Below are 15,837 nucleotides of genomic sequence, written 5' to 3' on the forward strand. Positions count from 1 at the left end.
GAATACTTCACTATCAACATCCTGGAGGTTAGGACTGACCAGAAACTGAACTTGATTCACCATATAAATCCTACAACAGCAGGTCAGAGGATAGGAATCCTGCAGAGAGCCTGACTTCCCAAAATCTATCTACCATCAACAAAGTACAAGTCAGGAGTGTGGTGGAATATTCCCCAATAGCCTGGATAATTGTGGTTCCAATAACACTCAAGTAGCGTGACACCATTTAGGACATAGCTGTCACTTGGTTGGCACCACATTGAACATTCACTCCCTCCACCACTGACAATCAGTAGTAGCAGTACAAGATACACTGCAGAAATTCACCAAAGCTCCTTAGAGAGTATCTTCCAAACTTGTATGACCACCAACATTGAGAAACAGGGGCAGTAGAAGTTTCTCTCCAAACTAACATGTCCTGCTTTGGAAGTATGTACCATTTCTTCAGCGATGCTGAAATCCAGAAATTCTCTTCCTAATAGCATTGTGAATGTACAATAAACAAATGGATTTATAACTGTTTAAGAAAGTAGCTCATCACCACTGTCACAAAAGGTAATTAGGGATGGGCTATATGGCAATGCCCACATCCCATGAATGAACTTAAAGGGAAATTCACAATAGATCTATTCAAAGTCCGTCTTATTGACATAGGCAGATGCATCCTTTTGATGGATGCTTCCTTTTATTGATTTCTTCACCCCTTGCCACACCTATATATTTTAGGATTCAGCAAACATGGTCAGCAGTGCACCTGGGCCACCTCCACCACCAAATCCTAGCCACCCGATGACTGGAGGAAGAACACCTCATCTTCCACTTGGGACCCTTCAACTACATGGAATCAATGTAGTTTCCTCATCTTCCCTCCCCCACCACCTTATCCCAGATCCAACCCTTGAACTCAGCAGCACCCTCTTGAACATGTCCACCTTTCTTCCTACCTATCTGTTCCACCCTCCACTCCAACCGATCGCCATCACCCCTCACCTTCATCTACGTATTGCACTCCTAGCTACCTTCCCCACAGCTCCTCCCCACTCCCATTTATCTCTCAACCCAACCCCCTTGGGCCACCTGCACCTCCCCCCCCCCCCCCCCCCTCCCACACCCCTACAATTCCCGAATAAGAGCTTATGCTTGAAACCTTGACTCTCCTGCTCCTTGGATGCTGCCTGACCTGCTGTGCTTTTTCAGTGCCATACTTTTAATGCTGATCTCCAGCATCTGCAATCCTCACTTTCTCCTTTCACATTCAGCACTCATGATGAAAATTAACATTTTGTTTCTGAGGACTGGATGTTACTTATAACAGTAATGGATTAATTGTGCACAAACAATCCATAAAATCACAACTGCAATTAAAAGGTACATGTACTTTTAATAATGGGTCATCACCTGTAGAATTGAGCATGAGTGCAATTATTTGGAACCAAATGGAATAATACAGTAATTTATATTTTGGGCACCATAATTAATGAGTCAACATACTTGGACAAAATCAAATTCATAATTCAGTAATTAGAACACAATCTGTACAAATAAAATTTAATATGATTACATTGTTGAAATTTGTTCCTTGTTCAAATACAAACAAATGTACACATTGCAGAATATTTGCTTTGAGTGATTACACTACCTCCAGCAGGTTACTGTTATGTTTTTATAACACCTTCAAGGAAATCTTTCTCAAGCACTTCCTCTATTATTTGTCTGCCTTTGCTCCAGAATGTTTTCTGGTTGTCAGGTTTAAGGTCTTTGACTGAGAATGAGTTTGTCCATGGGATTGGACTCCCTGAGGATCCAGTAAATCTACTTGAGATTTTGTTGGAAAAGAACTGACTGAGCACATTGAAAAAGGGAAGCAACTGCTCAATGCTACGAACAGAGTAAAAGGTCAGCAGCAGATGCCCAGGCTCCCATGCTAGTGTCTTCACCGAGTTGTCATCTTCCAGATTTTTCTGTAAGTAATCAGAATTCTTCCATTAATTAGGTTTCAGTTCTTTCTGTTTAAGATTGATTTCAAGCATAATATTCAAGCTTATCCAAATCATAAATTTGAATTTTGATTGCTATTTCAAAAACAACTTCTATTTATACCAAGCCACATAAGCAGATGTTAAGGGCAGATGACCAAAAGCATGATCAAACAGTTAGTATTTAACGAATGTTTTAAAGGAAGCAAAAGAGATGTTAGGCTTTAGAAGGCAACTCCAGGGCCAATTGCCTAGGTAACTAGAAGTGTAGACCCCCTCAATGGTGAAGCAAGTAAAATTAATGATGTTGGAAAGGCCAGAATTGAAGAAAAATAGATTCAGAGTTGTAGGATTGGAAGAATCATTTACATAGAACATAGAAAAATACAGCGCAGTACAGGCCTTTTGGCACTTGATGTTGCGCCGATCCAAGCCCACCTAACCTACACTAGCCCACTATCCTCCATATGCCTATCCGTTTAAATGCCCATAAAGAGGGAAAGTCCACCACTGCTATTGGCAGGGCATTCCATGAACTCACGACTCGCTGAGTAAAGAATCTACCCCTAACATCTGTCCTATACCTACCACCCCTTAATTTAAAGCCTCTTAATAGCTGACTGCATACGTGGAAAAAGGTTCTCATGGTCAACCCTATTTAAACCCTAAATCATCTTGTACACCTCTATCAAGTCGCCCCTAAACCTTCTTTTCTCCAATGAAAACAGCCCCAAGTGCCTCAACCTTTCCTCATATGATCTTCCTACCATACCAGGCAACATCCTGGTAAACCTCCTCTACACCCGTTCCAGTGCCTCCACATCCTTCCTATAGTATGGTGACCAAAACTGCACACAATACTCCAGATGCAGCCGCACCAGAGTCTTATACAACTGCAACATGACCTCAGGACTTAGGAACTCAATTCCTTTACCAATAAAAGCCAGTACGCCATATGCCTTCTTCACAGCACTATTTATCTGGGTGGCAACTTTCAGAGATCTGTGTACATGGACACCAAGATCCCTCTGCTCATCCACACTACCAAGTATCCGACAATTAGCCCAGTACCCCATCTTCTTGTTACTCTTACCAAAGTGAATCACTTCACACTTAGCTACATTGAACTCCATTTGCCACCTTTCTGCCCAGCTCTGCAGCTTCTCTATATCCTGCTGTAACCTGCCACATCCTTCCTCACTGTCAACAACTCCACTGACTTTCGTATCATCCACAAACTTGCTCACCCAACCTTCTAGCCCCTTCTCCAGGTCATTTATAAAAATGACAAACAGCAATGGTCCCAAAACAGATCCTTGCAGAACACCGCTAGTAACTGCACTCCAAGATGAACCTTTACCATCGACTACTACCCTCTGTCTTCTTCCAGCCAGCCAATTCCTAATCCAAACCTCCAACTCACCCTCAATGCCATACCTCCGTATTTTTTGCAGTAGCCTACCATGGGGAACCTTATCAAACACCTTACTAAAATCCATATACACCACATCTACCGCTTTACCCTCGTCCACCTCCTTAGTCACCTTCTCAAAGAATTCAATAAGGTTTGTGAGGCACAACCTGCCCTTCACAAAACCATGCTGACTTTCCTTGATCACATTATTCCTATCCAGATGTTCATAAATCCTATCCCTTGCAATTTTCTCTAAGACTTTGCCCACAACAGAAGTGAGACTCACCGGCCTATAGTTACTAGGGTTATCCCTACTCCCCTTCTTGAACAAGGGAACCACATTTGCTATCCTCCAGTCTTCTGGCACTATTCCTGTAGACAACGAGGACATAAAAATCAAGGCCAATGGCTCTGTAATCTCCTCCCTTGCTTCCCAGAGAATCCTAGGATAAATGCCATCATGCCCAGACTTATCTATTTTCACCCTTTCCAGAGGGTGAAAGATGTAGAGAGATGTAGAATCCCTTAATTTCATTCCTGAAGGTCTGTTTCTAATCTTTGGACAGTATCACTATGCAGCCAAATTGCTTGAGAAATAAAGTACTGACATTTTACAATACAACCATTGCTCATCCCAATTTACTTTTTAAAATATTCAAAAATTAAAAGGAGAAAAAGAAAATGTAAGTACAAGGAAAAGTTTAGCCAATCTCTTTCACAAACTGCATACTATACTCCGACTCTACCAGAGATTGATAATTACCACCACCTCTATTTCTGAACAAGGCTTTTGTTCCACTATCCACTGACAGGCTTTGACAGTAATTTTGCTGTTGGCTGGTTATTTTTAATTTATTCAAAGAGGATTCAGACCAGCAAGGTCAGCATTTATTGTCTATCTCTGCTTGTCTTTGAGATGATAGTAGTGAGCCTATTTTTGAACTGCAGCAGTTCACGTGATATGATCACTTTCAGGATGCAGTTAGGGAAGGACTTATAAAATTTTGACCCAATGATAGAGATAGAACAATTTAGTTCCAAGTCAGTATAGTGTGCGATTTGTAGGTGATGGCATTCCCATAAGTCTGGAGGTGCAAAGAAAGAAAAAGATCATTTGGCATTAGCACTGGTCAAAAACACATACTTATTTATATTCCATATCAGGCACTTGGCCCCTATGTTTGTATGCCTTGGCACTGCAAGTTAACATTCAAATCATAAGTATTTTGAGTGTTTCTGCCTATACTACCATTACAGACAGTGAGCTGCAGATTTACTAGGTAAAAATGTTTTTCCTCATATCTCCCTCTAAACCATAAATTTATGCCCCAATTATTTATCCCACTACCAAAGGGAAAGTTTATTCCCGTCTACTCTGTCTATGCCCCATAATTTTAAATATCTCAACCATGTCTCCCACAGTCTCTTCTGTTCCAAAAAACAATACAGGGTCTTTCAATCTCCCTTCATATCTGAGCCTTTCCAGCCCAGGCAATAATATGGTAAAATTCCACTATAGCCTCTCCAGTACTATCACATCCCTGCTAATAACATGGATTCCAGAACTGCGCTAACTGTGGCCTAACCAACATTTTATGCAGTCCCAGCATTGCCTCCCTACTCAAACTCTCTGCCTCAGCTAATAAAGGCAAGTATTCCATATGTCTTCTTAAACACTTTATCTAGCTGTCCTGCTATCCTAGCTTAGAGAAAGTGAGGACTGCAGATGCTGAACCAGAGTTGAAAAATGTTGTTTCGGGCATAAGCTGAAGGAGGGCTTATACCTGAAACGTCGATTCTCCTGCTCCTCGGATGCTGCCTGGCCTGCTGTGTTTTTCCAGCATGACATTTTTCAACCCTAGCTTAGAGCCTGGATCTGTACATGGGACCATCATATCTTGGCCATTACTGAGACCTGGTTGTTAGAGGTACTGTATTAGCTGCTCGACGTTTCAGAGTTTTAGTGGTTTAAACAAGATAGAGGGGGATATGAAAGAGGTGGAGGAATTGCATTACTAGTGAGGGAGAATGTCATACCTGCATTCAGAGAGAACAAAATGGAAGGTTCATCCACTGTAACAATATGGATAGAGCTCAAAAATAAGCAAAAGTGCAATCACTCTGCTAGGATTATACTATAGGCCACCTCATCAACCATCAAAACATTGAGGATAGATATGTGGGCAGTTTATGGAAAGATTTCCAAAAAAATGGTTGTTATAGTGCGCAATTTTAACTTTCTCAACATTCACTAGGACTTCCTTACAATAAAAGGCTTAGGGCAGAATTTGTTAGATACATCCAAGAGGATTTCTTGAAACAGTGGACAGTTCAACTAGAGGAAGGGCCAAACTGGACTTAGTATTGGCAAATGAACCTGACCAGATGACTGACCTTACAGTGGGAAAGCATTTTGGAAACAGTGATCACAACTCCTTAAGTTTTAAAATATCCATGAATAAGGATAAGTCCAGAACTTGTGGGAAGATACTTAATTGGGGAAGGGCAAATTATTATGGTAGTAGGCAGGAGCTAGGGAGAGTTAACTGGGAGCTGTTATTGAATTAGAACACATTTGAAATGTGGGAGTTATTCAAAGACCTACTGATTAGAGTTCAGGCCGGCATGCTTCAGTAAGGGGGAAGGACAAGGATGGCAAGATAGGAGACCCTTGGATGATGATAATGTTGCGAATGTAGTCAAAAAGTAAAAGCAAGTGTAAGGTTTAGGTAGCTGAAAATGTATTGCTGGAAAAGTGCAGCAGGTCAGGCAGCATCCAAGGAACAGGAGAATCGACTTTTTGGGCATGAGCCCTTCTTCAGGAAGGATTTCACCAGTTTCCTCATTTCTCCTCCCCCACCTTACCCCAGTTCCAACCTCTCAGCTTAACACCATCCTCATGACCTGTCCTACCTGCCAATTGTCCTTCCCTCCTCTCCGACCTATCACCTTTATCCCTTCCTCCATCCACCTATTGCATTTAGCTACTTTCCCACTAGCCTCAGCCCCCTCCCATTTATCTCTCCACCCCGGAGGCTCCCTGCCTCACTCCTGATGACAGGCATTTGCCCGAAATGGACAGGGCCCATGAGGAATAGAAAGAAAACAGGAGATAACTCTAGCAGTAAATTAGGAGAGCATGGAAGAAGGGTGGAAGAAACTCCTGTGGCATTTTATACAAACATTAAAAGTGAGAGGTTAACTAGGGAGAGGGTAGGACCAGTCAAGGTTAAATGAGAGAACTTATGCTTGGAGGCACAGTATATATGGACGAGACCCTAAATGAGTACATCAGTGTACACCAAGCACAGATTAGTGTGCATGGGCATTTCGAGGTCAAGAAAGAAGTGACATTGGATTTCTTGAAGAGCCTTAAGCTGGATACATCCCCTGTCCCTGATGGGACGTAACCCAAGTTACGGAGAGAAGCAAGAGAGGAGATTGTGGGGGCCTCAATCAAGATCTTTGTATCCTTTCTATTCACTTGAGAGGTCATGGAGGACTGGCACTCTAATCTTGAGCTAATAGTCAAGATTAGAGTGGCGCTGGAAAAGCACAGCTGGTCAGTCAGCATCCAAGGAGCAGGAAAATTGACATTTCGGGCAAATGTCCGTCATCAGGAGTGAGGCAGGTAGCCTCAGGGGCGGAGAGATAAATGGGAGGGGATTGAGGCTAGCGAGAAAGTAGCTAAGTGCAATAGGTTGATGGAGGAAGGGGTAAAGGTGATAGGCCGGAGAGGAAGAAAGGACGATTGGCAGGTAGGTGTTGATGGTGGATGGTGTTGAGCTGGGAGGTTGGAACTGGGGTAAGGTGGGGGGGGGGGGGGGGGGGAAGGGGAAATGAGGAAACTGGTGAAATCCACATTGATGCCCTGGAGTTGAAGTGTTCTGAGGCAGAAGATGAGATGTTCTTCCTCCGGGCGTCGGGTGGTGAGGGAGTGGCGGTGGAGGGGGCCCAGGACCTCCTCCACCGCATGTCCTTGGCAGAGTGGGAGGGGGAATTGAAATGTTTGGCCATGGAGAGGTGGGTTTGATTGGCGTGGGTGTACCGGAGATGTTCCCTAAAGCACTCTGCGAGAGGCGTCTTGCAGTTACGCATTTAAGAGCTATTCATTTTGAATTTTTACCATTTTTCTTCCTTTGACCCTATTTGCTGCTGTTCACTCATGCAAATAGGGTCAAAGGAGGAAAAATGGCAAAAATTCAAAATGAACACCTCTTAAATTCATGTAGTATTCTGAGAAAAATAAATGAATTAGTGGCACAAATAGAAATTAATGGATATGAACTTACAGAGACATGATTACAAGGCGATAAAAGTTTGGGACTAAATATTCAAGGGTATGAGAGTTTTTGAAAGGGCAAGCGGGAAAGGAAGGGTGATTGAGTAGCTTTATCAGTACAAATTAGAATAATTATGATAGCAAGGAATTATCTTGGGTTGGATGATGTTGAATTCAAATAAGTGATGGTAAGAAATAACAAGGGCAAGGAAGCACTAGTGGGAGTAGTCAAGGTCCCCCATAAGTCACACTTTTGTAGCACACAGAATAAATCAGGAGGTAATCAGGGCATGTTAGAAAAGCTGTACACAAACCATAGGAGATCTTCATGGAGATTGGGAAAACAAAATTAGCTAAGACAGCCATAAAAAAGAATTCAGAGTGTATTCTAGAGAATTGTCTAGAACAAAATGTTAAGGGTCCATCAGGAATCAAGGTATTCTGTACCTGGTGACGTGTGATAAGGCAGGTTTAATTAAGGATCTTAGAGGTCCCCAGGGAAACAGTGTCCATAACATGATAGAATTTAGCATTCAGCTTGAGAGTGCAATGTTTTGGTCAGAACCTTAAATAAGGATAATTACATCATGGTAAGGGCAGAGTTGGCTGGAGTGGACTGGGAAACAAGTTTACCAGAATAAAATGGCTAAGGACCAAGGATTCCGGGAAGGAATAGCAACACATTGAAAGAAAAAAAAACATTAGGACTGGAAAAATGGTAAAAACCAACAAAAGAAAATGAAGAAAATAAACTGAGGGCAAGTTGGACCGCATCCCAGGTCCAATTCCCCAACTCGAGACCACCCTCTTGACCTGTCCCACCTGTCCATCTTCCTTCTCCTCTATCCGCTCCAAGCTATCACTATCACCTCCACCTGCACCTACCTATCACCATCCAAACTACCTTCTCCCATTACCTACCACCCCCATTTATCTCTCAGCACCCTCCCACCACCCCAAAATTCCTGATGAAGGGCTTATGCCGAAACATCGATTCTCCTGCTCCTCAGATGCTGCCTGACCTGCTGAGCTTTTCCAGCGCCACACTTTTCAAATCTAAGGGGTGTGACTGCCTTCTGAAACACAGCATTAAGGTAACTCTCCCCCCTGTCTGATGAGTCACTATATTCTAAGTTCAGACTTCAGCTCATCAAATCTGAGCCGGAGTTTTTCAAGCAACCAAGATGTGATTAGCACGAACAGCAGTGGGGTCCAACAACTCCCATATTATAGAACATAGAAGAATACAGCGCAGTACAGGCCCTTCGGCCCTCGATGTTGCGCCGATCCAAGCCCACCTAACCTACACTAACCCACTATCCTCCATATACCTATCCAATGCCCGCTTAAATACCCATAAAGAGGGAGAGTCCACCACTGCTACTGGCAGGGCATTCCATGAACTTACGACTCGCTGAGTGAAGGACCTACCCCTAACATCTGTCCTATACCTACCACCCCTTAATTTAAAGCTATGCCCCCTTGTAATAGCTGACTCCATACGTGGAAAAAGGTTCTCACTGTCAACCCTACCTAACCCCCTAATCATCTTGTACACCTCTATCAAGTCACCCCTAAACCTTCTTTTCTCCAATGAAAACAACCCCAAGTGCCTCAGCCTTTCCTCATAGGATCTTCCTACCATACCAGGCAACATCCTGGTAAACCTCCTCTGCACCCGTTCCAGTGCCTCCACATCCTTCCTATAGTATGGCGACCAAAACTGTACACAATATTCCAGATGCGGCCGCACCAGAGTCTTATACAGGCATAACACATGGCCTGGCTAGCATCTCCACTTTAACTACTTAGTTCTTGATTTGACTTAAAACTTTCATACTGGTCTTTCAGCTTGTAGCCTCTAAATCTTTCCCCTATTTATCTTTAATCTGAAAGTAACTTAAAATATATGGACAAATTAGTAGCTATCACCGGAAAACGAACTTACAATTTACCTGTAAGTCACAAGGCTCCTTGACCCTTGATTTCAATTTAGTCTGTTGAAAATAAACCTTATAAACTCATGAGGCAAAAAAGTCAAGCAAAAAGCACCTCTTTCCCCTCTGCACTGATTGCCCACATTGCCTTCAAATTCTCCAAGCTATATATACTCCTAGCGAGCTTTGAGAAGATATACTCACTCCAGATGAGGTTCCCTCCTCTTGACCATGTGAAGCTAGTCTAGCCAGTATTAGTATCTTTTTTGTTTATTCCTGATCTGTGTTTATTCTGTTGTCAATTTTGAATTGAGCTGGAAATGGCTTGTGAATTTGGGGACAGCTTGTGCGAAAAGGCAAAGAACAGATCTTGTTTGTTAGGTCAGGCCTGGAGGCTAATTGCAGGCTGCTCCTTGATTAAAAAAGTTCTATGGGTTTCACTGTGGCTCAGTGGCAAGCTGCCTCTCAATGCCAGGGACCCACGTTTGATTCCAGCTTTGGATTACAGTCTGTGTGGAGTTTGCATGTGTCTGTGTGGGTTTCCTCCACGTGTTCAGGTTTCCTCCCACAGTCCAAAGATATATAGGGTTGGTGGGTTGACCATGATAAATGTGATGTTATAAGGATAAGGCCTGGGTGGGATGTTATTAGGACGGTTAATGAGGTCATGATGGGCCTGTATTGAATCCACTCTGTAGGGATTCAATATTTCTATACCAGACACAGCGACCCTGGTGTTTCAACAGATAGAAGATTTTGACCATTAATAATGTTAGTACCTTTCTCCCCTTACCTCCATCCAAGGCCCCAAAGGATCCTTCCACATCTGACAGAAATTCACCTTGCTTCCACAAATGTCATCTACTTTATCCATTGCATCCGATGTGGTCTCCTCTACATCGGGGAGACAGGACGCCAACTTGCAAATCATTTCAGAGCATATCTCTGGGACACCTGCACCAACCAATCCCACCGCTCGTGGCTGAACACTTCAACACTCCCTTCCACTCCACCAAGGACATGCAAGTCCTGGGCCTCCTCCTGGGCCAAACCCTAACCACCTGACACCTGGAGGTGGAACGCCTCATCTTCCACCTTGGGACCCTGCAACCACATGGAATTAATGTGGATTTCACCAGTTTCCTCATTTCCCCTTACCCCCCCCACCTTATTCCAGTTCCAAGCCTCCGACTTCCAACCAACCGCTCCCCCTCCTCTCCAACCTTCTCCCCCACCTTCATCTACCTACTGCATTCTGAGCTACCTTACCCCAGCCCCCCCCCCCCCCCCCCCCCATTTATCTCTCAGCTCCTGGCCCACAATCCTCATTTCTGCTAAGGGCTTACACCCGAAACATTGATTTTCTGGAGTCTGGAAGAGACCCTATGTTCAAGCAGATAGTATTTGTTGAATGATAATGGAGGCCTTGGGATAATCGAAGCCATGGCTAACCCACCTAGCCTGCACAACCCTGGAAACTACGGGAAATTCAATATTGCCAATCCACCTAATCTGCACATCTTTGGACTGTGTGAGGAAACTGAAGCACCCAGCAGAAACTCTCACATACATGGGGCAAACGTGCAAACCCTGTAGTCACCTAAACCTGGAAGTAAACCTGGGTCACTGGTACTGTAAGGCAGTAGCACAGTGTACCATCCAGGACTGTTCATTCACAAGTCTGGCAGGAACAAATGAAGTGAGTATTTAGCAGTCTTTGACAGTTTAATTTTACCATGTTGCAACTAAAGAGGTGGAAAGGCAGATTTGACTCAGCTGTCTGACTCCGTGTCATAACAAAACTGAGAAAAACTGTGGCAATCCAAACAGACATTGACAGATTGGTGGAGTGGATAGTTGGCAGCTGAGGTTCAATGCAGAGAAATGTGAAGTAATGTACTTTGGTTGAAAGAACACCAAGAGACAATATAAGGGGTATAATTCTAAAGAGGGTATAGGAGCAGAGGCATCTGAGAGTACCCAAGTCCACAGATCATTGAAAGTGGCAAGACAGATGGAAGAGCAGTAAAACAAAAATACCGTCTTCTCGGTTTTATTTACAGGTTATAAAGTTCAACAGCAAGAATATGATGTTGAACTTGTACAATTCATTTGTTAGACCTCAGCTGAAGTACTGCATACAGTTGTAGGCATCACCTTCTAGGAAAGGTGCAAAAGAATTGCATAACACGCAGATGCAATTTACTAGAATGGTTCCAGTTATGCAAAATCTTAGTTATGCAGAATGATTGAAAAAGTTGGTCCTGTTCTCCTCAGAGAAAAGAAGGCTGAAATGAGATCTGACTGAGGTTTTCAAAAACAGATTAGATAAAGTAGATGGGGCAGGTGTTCCCACTTGTAAAAGAAACTAGAATGAAAGGGCATACATTTAATGTGTAATTGAAACAAGGGCGATGTGTGAAAAAACATTTTCACATACCGAGTTGTTAGGATGTACTGCCTGGAAAGGTGATGGAGGCAGGTTTAACTGAGATACTTTAGAGACATTGCATTGTCATTTGGATTGCAATGGTGTGCAGGGATGTGAGGGAAATGCAGGAGATTGGCACTGGGTAATACAGCTGGCACAAGCACAATGGTCTGAATTGTATCCTCCTTCTTCTAATAATCCTGAGAGATCAGGCTGCAAATTTTGATGGAATTCAGCAGTAATACTGTCTGTAGTTGACTAGCTTGCTGTTGGTCACAATCAAGGGTCACATATGGATGTTGATCATTTGTCTGACCTATTGGAGAGTGCCTGTTGAAACCTACCCAGGAAGGAGGTCAATGCCTTTAGAAGAACTTGAGTAAGGACGAAGTCGAGAGATGATAAAAACAAAATACCTTTGTTCTTTTCCTCAGCAGTTTGGCTAATCGAACAACATAAGGTTTGAATTCTCGTTGATGTGTCCCCTGCCTGCGAACTTCCAACCCTGAATCATCAGATATTTCTGGAATGAAAGCCCAACGATACCTAAACGTATAGAATAAGTTAAAGCTTGTTGTACTTATATGGTTGCATCACAGACATTTTTCCGAAGTGTCCATAAATTCATAGGATGAAAATATATAAGCAGCAACAACACGAACACCAACAATAGTTAAGGTACTCACTTTTATCAAAATGCATCACATATTTGGAAACAGGGCTCTAACTATCATTCTGAAAATGTGTTGCTGGAAAAGCGCAGCAGGTCAGGAAGCATCCAAGGAGCAGGAGAATCGACGTTTCGGGCATGAGCCCTTCTTCAGGAATCTGCAGTCCTCACTTTCTCCTTGAAATCTGCAGTCCTCACTTTCTCCTTGAATCTCCTGTTCCTTGGATGCTGCCAGACCTGCTGCACTTTTCCAGCAACACATTTTCAGCTCTGATCTCCAGCATCTGCAGTCCTCACTTTCTCCTCTAAATATCATTCTGTTTAGATAGATGAGACTATTTAGAAAAGCACCAATTAAAATTTGATCTATCTAAAGTAAACATTCAAGAGTTAACTAGAATTTATATCAATCCACAACACATAGCTGGATTTTTCATGACAAATTGTACAATGCATTTATACTCTGAAGGAAATCCAGAGCCTAAATACACATTAATGTGAAAGATTTTCCAGATTTTAATAAACCTATTCTTCCACACCTCTCAATAGACAATAGGTGTAGGAGTAGGCCATTCAGCCCTTTGAGCCAGCACCACCATTCATTATAATCATGACTGATCATCCACAATCAGTATCCTGTTCCTGCCTTATCCCCATAAGCCTTGATTCTATTATCTTTAAGAGATCCATCTCTGTTTTGAAAGTATCCAGAGACTTGGTCTCCACTACCTTCTGGAGCAGAGCATTCCATATGTCTACCACTCTCTGGGTGAGAAAGTTTCTCCTTAACTCTGTTCTAAATGGCCTACTCCTTAGGTTTAAACTGTGTCCTCTGGTTCTAGACTCATCCATCAGCGGAAACATGCTTCCTGCCTCCAGAGTGTCCAATCCTTTAATAATCTTAAAATGTCTCAATCAGATCCCCTCTCATCCTTCTAAACTCAAGTGCATAGAAGCTCCAATCTTTCAACATATGATAGTCTCGCCATTCCAGGAATTGACCTTGTGATCCTACGCTGCACCCCCTCAATAGCCAGAATGTCCTTTCTCAAATTTGGAGACCAAAACTGCACACAGGTGCAGTCTCACCAGTGCCCTGTACAGCTGTGGAAGGACCTCTGTGCTCCTATACGCAATTTCTCTTGATTTGAAGGCCAGCATGCCACTAGCTTTCTTCACGGTCTGCTGTACCTACACGCTTGCTTTCATTCATTGATGTACAAGAACATCTAGATCTCGTTTTACTTCCCCTTTGTCTAACTTTACTCTATTTAGGTAGTAATCTGCCTTCCTGTTCTTGCCACCAAAGCTGATAACCACACATTTATCCACATTAAACTGCATCTGTCATGCATCCGTCCACTCACCTACCCTGCCCAAGTCACCCTGCATTCACAGAACATCCTCCTCACATTTCACCCTGCCACCCAGCTTTGTGTCATCAGCAAATTTGCCAGTATTACTTTTAGTACCTTAATCTATATCATTAATGTATATTGTAAACAGCTGCGGTCACAGCACTGAACCTTGTTGTACCCCATTCCGAAATGGACCGGTTTACCTCAACTCTTTGCTTCCTGTCAGCCAGCCAATTTTCAATCCAAGTCAGTATTTTGCCCCGAGTACCGTGTGCCCTAATTTTGTTCACTAATCTCCTATGTGGGACTTTATCAAAGGCTTTTTGAAAGTCCAGGTACACGACATCCACTGGCTCTCCCTTGTCCATCTTCATAGTTACATCCTCAAAAAATTCCAAAAGATTAGTCAAGCACGATTTCCCCTTCATAAATACATGCTGACTCTGACCTATCCTGTTACTGCTAACCAAATGAGTTGTAATTTCATCTTTTATAATTGACTCCAGCATCTTTCTCACCACTGACGACAGGCTAACCGGTCTATAATTCCCTGTTTTCATTCTCCCTCCTTTCTTGAAAATCTACAGGAACTGATCCTGAATCTATAGAATATTGGAAAATGATTACCAATGCATCCACGATTTCTAGAGCTAATTCCTTATGTACCCTGGGGAGAAGGCCATCAGGTCCTGGGGGCTTATCAGCCTTCAGACCTAACAGTCTCTCCAACACCATTTCCTGCCTAATATGAATTCCCTTCAGTTCATCCATTACCCTAGGTCCTTCAGCCACTATTACATCTTTTGATGGTGGGCCTTGAACAGTGGTGGGTACACAGCCACTGTATCACAAGGGCCCCAATAAAGGACTTGCATAATTCATGATAATACTAGCTGTAGTCATCCACAATTTGGTGAGTGAAGTTACAACAGCTCATCAGTACAGATGCCACAGTGATATTTAAACCTTTTACTCCTGTCAACATTCTGTTAAATCTTTTCAACACTTTCTCCAATTTAATGATATCCTTCCTAAAGCAGGGTGACCAGAACTGTACACAGTACTCCAAAAGTGGCCTCACCAACATCCTGCACAACCTCAACATGACATCCCAACACCTATACTCAGTGGTCTGAAAGTGAAGGCAAGCATGCTAAATGCCTTTTTAACCACCCAGTCTACCTGTGACACCAACTTCCAGTGAACAACGCACCTGATTCTTTAAGTCTCTCTGTTCGACAGGTGTACCCAATGCCATTACCATTAAATATATAAGCCCTGCCCTTGTTTGCTTTACTAAAATGCAATACCTTCTATTTATCCAAATTAAACTCCAACTGCTACTCCTCAGCCCATTGGCTAAATTGATCAAGGTCCCTTCGTAATGTGAGATAACCTTTTTACTGTTGACTACACAACCAATTTTGGTGTCACCCATAAACATATTAACCATTCTTCCTAAATTCTCATCCAAATCATTTACATAAACAATGAACAACAGTGGATCCAGCACCAATCTTTACAGAACACAGCTGGTCACAGGTCTCAAGTCCAAAACTCAACTTTCCACTACCTCTGTCTCCTACTATCAAGAATGTGGAACCTTGTCAAAGGTTTTACTAAATTCCACGTAGACATTTACTACCCTGCCCTCATCAATCTTTTTGATTACTTTCTCAAAAACCCAATCAAGTTTGTGAGACACAATTTCCCACACACAAAACCTTGGTGACTACCCCTTAACAGTCTTTGCCTCTCCAAATGCAGAT

General features: G+C 42.8%; 1 protein-coding gene across 9 annotated transcripts in view; it reads right to left on the minus strand.

Annotated features, from left to right (window-relative positions):
• Positions 1-1,355: 1,355 nt before the first annotated feature.
• dop1a (DOP1 leucine zipper like protein A) overlaps positions 1,356-15,837 on the minus strand; it is a 344,210-nt gene continuing 329,728 nt past the window's right edge. For 8 of the 9 annotated variants that reach the window (XM_072581124.1, XM_072581119.1, XM_072581125.1 and 5 more), the window contains 2 exons: positions 12,457-12,586; positions 1,356-1,961 (listed from right to left, as the gene is read on the minus strand). In XM_072581124.1, coding sequence (XP_072437225.1) covers positions 1,656-1,961; positions 12,457-12,586 — 436 coding nt within the window. In that variant the 3' untranslated portion in view covers positions 1,356-1,655. Of the gene's footprint in view, positions 1,962-12,456; positions 12,587-15,837 lie in introns of those variants that run through there. The other variant, XM_072581122.1, reaches the window with a different exon arrangement.

This window comes from Chiloscyllium punctatum, chromosome 11, assembly GCF_047496795.1.
Source record: "Chiloscyllium punctatum isolate Juve2018m chromosome 11, sChiPun1.3, whole genome shotgun sequence".
Lineage (NCBI taxonomy): Eukaryota > Metazoa > Chordata > Chondrichthyes > Orectolobiformes > Hemiscylliidae > Chiloscyllium > Chiloscyllium punctatum.